The following is an 8,539-nucleotide window of genomic DNA, read 5'->3' as shown; positions in this document are numbered from 1 at the left end:
ACTCTACCTCCTCTTTTATTTGGTCTGTTTCTTTTAAATAATTTAAAGCCCTCTAGCTGTATATTCCATTTGTGGGTTTCATCCCACCAAGTTTCTGTAATGACAATATCATATCCGTCCTCATTTACCTGAATTTCTAATTCACCCTGTTTATTGCTCATACTCTGTGCATTGGTGTATAAACATTTGAGTCCTTTACGACTGACCCTGTGTTTACTTTCTATATAATCTGTGTGGCAGCAGTGGTTAGAAATGGCAAAGATCACAATTAGTCTTGTCTCTCCAAAATCCAAGGTGGGCAATTGAAATGTTCTAAAAAAAATAGATAATACCAATTCTTATTCCTGATATGCATTTTCCCCTTTATTCATAAATAGGTCTGTACCTTTACTTGCAGCACTATCGCAGAATGAAGGGCAAAACAGCCATCACAGCCTCCCCTTCTCTATGTTTATGTGATACTGATATAGGTACAAGGGGATGGGATTTGGATATAGCTGAAATAATTCTAAATTATGTTTTTTTTTTCACCAACCATCTGCCACTCTGAATAAAATAAGACAATATTAACAACTAGCAGTTAAAGACAATCTTGTATTTATTGCACAAAGTTCCCCTAAAACTGGGAAATTATTATAATACAAGTGCACATCTTCAGATATGTATGTACATTTGTGTATGTATGTGTGTGTATACACACACACACACACACACACACATATGTATATATATATATATATATATATATATATTACAGAAAAACACAAAAGATAACAATTATGTACATTCATCCAGCATATAACACATACCACCATTTACATAATTTAGAGAAGACTGAAAACAAGACAATTAAAACCATTTTAAAAATATCTGTTTTAACTCAGATTTTAAAAGGCTACAATGAAAAATCATGTTTCAGATTCCCATTTCCCTTTGTTTTTTTTAACAATCTTGCATTTCCAAGTTATCAGTGGAAATAAATTTGTTAGCATTTATGTGCAATATACTTAAATATTTTCAGCCTTAAAATTAAGACATATTAATGGGCATTAGAAATATTGCAAAAATCAAGATTAGTCTTGTATGTACATTGTTCTGAACAGCATATGAGGTCAATGCTACATCGCTGTTTTACTTCCCTTAGAAAAAGAATTAAAATCCAGACAGATCTATGCAGTACCTTGATATTTCATGTACCATATACAAGTTATCAGGCACAAGAAAGCATGCTCTCATGCCATACTTTTTGCACAGTAACTATTCCCGTTATATAATTCGAATAAGTAACAAAATCATAAAAATAAACCAATTCAACCAAATGCTTGAAATTGAAGGATAATGTCTAATTATCTAAAGATTTTGGAGAAATTCACCAATGGTAACACTTACTACTTGAAGAAATTACCAAGTTTCTTGTTAATCTAGTGTTTCTCAACCACGGCAGTTTGAAAAAATATAGACTTCAACTTCCAAAATGGCAGGTGAATTCTGGGAGTTAAAGTCCACATGTCTTCAAGCTGCCAAGGTTGAGAAACATTCTCATTACAAGCCTTTAAAATTGCCAGTGAACATATAGTTCACTACTGCAGTGGAAAAACTTCCCATTTAGAGGCCCTGCTTAGAGTTTACCCAGGAAGCAGCTTCAAAGGATGCCTCCAAATCACCAATAGCCAACATCAAGAAAGATAACACAATAACTACATACGCAGTTGTCATACAATGCAGAAACAGAGAGGGAACAAATAAGCAAATTCTTTGCTCCAAGAAGATTTCCTGCATTTCACAACATGAAAATATCATAGCAGGATATTTTAAATCCACATGTACTGTACAGAACGCCTCTGCAGCTAAGAACAGAAATCCTAAGAGGAACAGGAGAGTCGTAAGGCCAGGCAATAAAGCTGCAATCAACAGCTTAATTTCTTAATACCTCAGGAGGAAAACTAAGATGGAACATTGCTCTAGCTTTAATTTAGAAATTAGAAGACAAATTGTTAAAGGCCAATCTATATGTGGCAAGAGCAGACTATCCTAGCTTTACATGTGAATCTCACAGGACCACTTATATATATGCAAATGATTGCTTATCTTCTACCATTTTTGAGTATTTATGACCTTCACTTTGGAATAATGGAGAAAAGAAAATTGACTGGAGATAACAAAAGCTTACGGTATAAACTGTTCTATCCTTTTGCAAAAAATGTAGTCACGGAATCTGGCATGAACCTGCAGTGTGGAAACCCCTGTAGGACTTAACATTTGAGTTAGAATTATGGCTTTCAGTGGTGCAGACTTTTATTAGCACGCCCAACACATCCATCACTTTCTTCAATGTGGAAATCCTTGAGACCAGCAGTTTCTTTACTAAACATGTTCAAGGTGATTGTCTGCAAGATATATTGGAGGTGAGGGATAGGAGACAGATTTATGTTCAAACTGGAATGCAAATCATTTCTCAACTGGAGAAGAACCATAGAAAATATCAATCAGGTATCCTGGACTATTGGAAAGCCCTTTCCCCTTTCATAGTTGTAGCTTCTGTTTTTAGGCAGACTTTAGATCCCATTGTTAAAAAATTGAATTGTAGCAAAATTATAACATAAACTCTAGCCACCTGATGAGAATAACCTAAAAACCTAACCACACCTAACCAATTTCTTTTAAAATTCTTTTTAAAATATATGAGAAACAGTTGAGCCCATGTTTGCTGTTCACTGGGGCTACCTTAATGAGCAGTCCAAGCCTAATTAATTTTAACTACAATAGGCAAATCTATGTCCACTTAATTGCATTAGTGCAGCCATTTGTGAGTGACATCTGTATTAAAATCAACCTGAGCTCTCAGTGTTCATATTATGCTTACTGGAGAGACAGCCTGATTGGCAAAGCTTCTTATCTTTCAATTTGTTCTGAAGAAAAACAATGGCCCAATGTTTTAAATGCTAAACCCACCCATTTGCATCTGCCACTGCAAAGGCCCAGCAGACTGAATGTCAATTTATGATTACACTGTTAACTAGTGTGCAGGTGTAGGGATGAATTTTTATACTAAAAAAAACCTCTTGCTAGAATTTTTAAATCTTTGGAAAGCTTAGGGGATGTGTAAATGTAACAGGTTACTGAAAGGGAAGGCCACATTTATCTGTGTCCTCCTATGGGAAACTGAACATTGTTTTATATGGATTTCTGTTCACTTCTTCAGTATGCTACTAGAACCATTCCTTGACTGTCAAGCATTTGTAGCATAGCAGAATAGTCTGCACATATTATTGTGACTTGCTTTATAATAAACTCTATTAAAATAATAAAAACTAAATTGTTATTCATTTTAACAAAGAGTTGTTTCTGTAATATTAGCCCCAATCCTGTCTATTGTGGCAACCATTCAAATATAATGGAGTTAAAAAATAACTGAAAATGAAAGTAAAATGGAGAAGTCTTGCTGCTATATAAGGTAGTGATCTTGTCCAATTTAAAAACAACAACAAATGCTAGAGAGGTAATCAAGTAGTAAGAAGTGGGGAAGCAGGCATCCTTAAACAAGTGATAAAGTTTTACTACAGAAGTTAGTTGTAGGCTTTGTCCAATTATTTTTTAAAATTTTAATAGGCTGCACAGGCCACTGTGCAATAAAATACAGTAAATGATTATTCGTAAAGCTGCCCTATACCTTCTCCAGTTGAAACGGTTTTAAAGTTCTCAGATGAACCTAAAACGTAGGATGCGGTTTCCTCCTAATTATTATTGATGTCACAGACCTAATACAGTCATACTATATAGCAACAGTTTTATCAAAATAGGACCAGAAGAACTGTTTACTATGGACAAGGGCAATGTAGATATACTTTGTAGTATGCTTTCCAGCAAAGGCAAGGAGAAACGACTCTAGCAATCTTCAAAAAGAAAAAACTCAATAACTGAAAGACTTCATTTGTGTATGAATTAAGAAAAAATGTGGTTTTGGTTTCAACTGAATCAAAATATCACAGAATAAAGCAATTTGCTATGTTGTTGATGCTTGACTAGATACAGGGGAAAGTATTAAATGCTTTTAATGCCATTTCCCCTTATTTAACTTGAGGTAGTAAAAATGATTCAAAATAATATCATCATCCTCAAATTAAAAAGTACTACATCTTTTTGAACTACAACTCCCAAAAATCAAATGTTGGTTGAGAATTCTTAGAATTATAGCTGCAAGACATCCAAAGGGCTCTTCAGATTGATTTACAATATATATGTTTATAGCTTACAGGTCCCATACCAGAATTCTTTATTACTTAATCATGACAAAAATGATAGCATAGGATGAAAGGGGATGACACAATTGCCCTTTTCTTTTCCATAATTCCACTCCATATTTCCAGATCTCCCAAAGAGTGTAAGTGGGCACAGAATGGTTGCCAGAGGCCACAATTGGATAGAACTTGTAAATCCCATTAAACTCCCTGGGGTCTACTTCGAAGCAAACACGCATAGGATTAGATTATAAACCAGTTCTTAATAAACATGTTAGAAACGTGGTCTCATCAGAATAGCCTAATAATTAATACAATACAAACAAATTGAGTTTTAAAGCTTAAAATTTGTCTGGATAGTTAAAGAATTATTTTCCAGCATTTTAACTCTGTATTATAGAAATTATATAATTTCTAAGGTATAAATTCTCAGAAAAATACACTGAAATTAATGGAACACCAATATGTAATAAAGCTCTTACAACATCCTCTTTTTTTAAAATAAAATAGGTTTAACAGCAATTAGTTTTTCTTTACAGCATCCCAAATGAAACATGATCAAGGGGAAGAAATTCTTGTTAAAAAAACTAATAAAATATTATAGAACATTTGTTCAGGTTCTTTCTTTTTGATATAAAAAACAAGTATTTGTTTTCTGTAGTCTTTAAATAGTAGTATCAATATCAGAACATCAACAAAGATGTCAATTTCGCACGCAAAGATATATTCATGTATTCATATTCATTCATTCTCAATCAATATCAAGCATTCATACAAATATTACACCCAGGCCTTCTCCTATGGAAATTAATTGCACCCTACCTTCCCAACTCCTATCTGCCATTAACAAATTAATTTCTATATTTCTAACACAGTTGAATTGGTTACAATTCTACCTGCCTTTAACAAATAAACATTTTATTGTAGTTCTAATGAAGTTGAATTGGTTACAAAAAGAGCTTTACCATTATGCCTTGTAAATATACTATTAATTGGCTTCAAACATTAGCTGGTTCCAATCCCTTGTACAAGCATCAACAGCACTTTGCAGGCCACAAAGGAGTTCTTCATTCTAGTGATCCTGTAATTCAACAGTCTGCAGTTACATCATTTTGGCAATCCTTGTCCAAACCATGTTCAGTATTCCAAGATCTAGTGTCATCTTTAGTAACCTGAATCTCTGTTTTATTGGTTGGTTGGTTGGTTGATTTTTAAATGAATAGGCAAGGAAAGAAAGGGAACATGTTTGTACATTTATGTGTTTACTTGCAGAGGCACATTATCAAGCTGGCAGGTTGTTCAATTCACTTGCCTGCAAGCAAGAAGGAGTCTGGAAAATGGAAGTTCACGTCTGTTTCCTTGTCTTCCATTTTATAAAAATAAAATTATTGTCTTTGCCCTTTGGGGGTTTTAGAGAAGAATCTGGGCAACATATGGAGAGTGGGTGCTTGCTACAGCTGCCAATAAAGGGAGATCACTGGATTCAATCCTATAAAACAAAGAAATATCATCAACAACCACCGTGGCTTGAAAAGTTCTGAAGCTCATTATAATTTTCTCATGTAAAAGCACTTATAGTTAGCTTATTAAAACATAAGGCTTGTGTATATGAACTGTCAATGTACTTTAAATATATTACAGCAACCTCTGAATATTTCTGTAATTGAAGAATGCAAACACGTATTTCATAAATACATATGATGGGACTGATGGTCACAAGAAGCAATTCCCCCAGGATCAGTCTGAGAACAGATTTGCTTTGCTAAAGATTTAATTGTTTCAGCTCTCTTGGAAATCAAAAGTGGATGGATACAATTCAGAATATTCTCAAGCACACAATTTTTGATCACTGGGTTTAAATTTGGAGTGCTTTCTTAAAATTAGAGATGAATAAATAGGAAACAAAGAAAAGAAAATATGTCCTTTGTATTGGCCTGATTTTATATGCTGCCTACAAATATAGCTTTAAGGACTGGTCTTATAATACTACATAAGAACAACATATTGAGATATACCATACATACAAACTTTTGTCCTTCCAAAAATTACCCCTTAATTTACCAAGAGTCTATCCTCTTTAGATAGATCTTTTTTGTCTAAAGTTATCTTTGTTTCTCATAGGAGTTAATAGTCAAGCAGCTGATAATCCTGAAACCTATCTTTCCTTCTCCAGGTACGTTATAATTTAAACTCTGCAACTCAGTACAGATGCTTTCCTAGTAAAAAGTTCAGTGTGAAAGCAAATAAGATCCGAATTGCAGGTCAAGTCAGTAATGCTGTTCCTGACTATGAAAAATTTGTTGTACATAGCCCTAGAAGTTGTGTATTCAAAATAAACAAGTAAACAGGACCAAGAATTGGATAGAAAGCATACCCCAGTACTACTCCCAGCTCCTTCACATGAACCCGCATTTGGCCTTTGAGATATTCCGACAACATTTTGCTCTTAAAATACAGCTCCTGCAACCGATCTTCTAGGTGCATGATACACTAGGGACAAATGAAAAAAGAAACAATAATATCACAACATTGGCCGATAGTCTTTATTTTAGGCACATCCACATCTGAATCTGCTTACATGTTGTAGTCATATAATCAGTAAAGATATTAGACATTAATAGCATTAACTCTTGATAATTGTCTCTTGATAATTGTCTAAGTTTGATAGTTAATTTTTTTTTAAAAAAAATAAGTTTTATTGTTTTTTTCATTTTACAGACAAGTGCTTATAAAACAATGTGGTGGCAGGGCAATCAATTATCCACACAACAAAGACATACTCATAAAACTCAGATTAAATCATTTAAAAAAACCCCTCTCTTTTCCCTCTAATAACATATTATATTCAAATTGATATATTTTAATACAACTAGATCAATCCTATCAATCCTCAATAACTTTTCATCTAAACAGATCCACAAATCCAGATCCTGTATGAAGTTTACTTATTTCAATTACTATATTCCATATTTCTAATCTAAGTACATAGTTAACACTTCGGGAGTCTCCCCATTACCTTTTTCCTTAACATATTCAATAAACATTTATTAATATCATTTCTTATTTTTCCCTATTCTTCTTCCATTACAAAGTAACTATCAGTTCTAATGTATATATAAAAAAAGTATATTAGTTCATATCAGAAAAGAAAAAGAACAAAGAAAAAAACAAAGAACAGAAAAAAGTGAAAAAAATACCTTTCTATTATACTTTATAATCTAACAATCAATCCCTTAATATCAATATCACATTTCTTTAACCTCCTCAAAGTTACTATATCCAAAACATATTAATACGTAGACAAACATCTTATTATTAAGTTCAGACATTTAATTAATTTTTATTCAATCTTCTAACATCTTATTTAACTGTCATAAGCCATAAATCAATCCATATCTAATAAGCCTTTTAAAATCATTACATAAAACCTTCAATCACATTCTTAAATCTTATTCTAGCTTTCCTTTTATGTCAACAGGTTTCCATAACAACGCCACTATATCAATAAGCAAGTCATTTTTTATGTCTTGTAGTGTCCTTTGAATCAATAAGTTTGATAGTTAACTTAACCAAAGTTAAGTTTTCCAAACAAGATTCTTGTATAACTTTCATTAAGTAGACTTATTGAATAAGGAAGGACAGGGTACAGGAACTTCAGCAACTGAGTTCTTACTCATATAGAACTTGAATAATATCTTAGTGTGAAAGCTGATACTGTTTCCTCTTAACAAATGTCCTGTGAGGAGGCAGAAAACCATATCTTTCCAGGTCATGAGAAACCTGACAACTGCCTGTTTATCAAACCATCTCCTTAATCTTTTTCAACCTCTGAACTAATGCGTATAATAGGTTGCACTGCTGAATATATCCCCTCCTACTTGGTTTTTGTCAAATGAAAAAAATATATATAAAACTAGTGATAATCTCAAACTAGGAGGAAGATACTCAATGGAAAGCTTTCCAGCTGTAAAACTCATCCTGCTACCTATCCACAAGTATTTCTGAAATAAAGCAAAAAAAAAAAAAAGTGCAGAGTGGGGAATTATTCCCTCTGATTTAGTTTCATGAAGATAATTTTAACTGATAGTTGACATTATCAGTTTTCAAAATAGTCTCTGATTGGATGCATACCATACATACTCTTTAAACCTTCAAAATCAAGAACGTTGTAGGAAAGTGTATGTGAAAGGCAGAGGAAGAACTAATGGAAAAGAGGCAAGCAATGAATAAATATTGAATTGTTCTAAAGTGACTAGTTGTGTCCACTATGGTGGATTTTGTAACATGTTTTCAGTTATTGG

The 8,539-nt window shown here is 33.0% G+C and overlaps 1 protein-coding gene across 4 annotated transcripts in view; it reads right to left on the bottom strand.

The window, feature by feature from the left end:
* Positions 1-580: 580 nt before the first annotated feature.
* Positions 581-8,539, bottom strand: part of FNIP1 (folliculin interacting protein 1) — a 111,400-nt gene continuing 103,441 nt past the window's right edge. For all 4 annotated transcript variants that reach the window (XM_039324959.1, XM_039324961.1, XM_039324960.1 and 1 more), the window contains 2 exons: positions 6,613-6,728; positions 581-5,727 (listed from right to left, as the gene is read on the bottom strand). In XM_039324959.1, the coding sequence (XP_039180893.1) occupies positions 5,649-5,727; positions 6,613-6,728 (195 nt within the window). In that variant the 3' untranslated portion in view covers positions 581-5,648. The remainder of the gene's footprint in view (positions 5,728-6,612; positions 6,729-8,539) is intronic.

This window comes from Crotalus tigris, unplaced genomic scaffold (assembly GCF_016545835.1).
Source record: "Crotalus tigris isolate CLP2741 ecotype Arizona unplaced genomic scaffold, ASM1654583v1 scf7180000024310.2302065, whole genome shotgun sequence".
Classification (NCBI taxonomy): Eukaryota; Metazoa; Chordata; class Lepidosauria; order Squamata; family Viperidae; genus Crotalus; species Crotalus tigris.
The sequence above is the reverse complement of the archived record's forward strand: the minus strand, read 5'-3'. Positions and strand labels throughout refer to the sequence as shown.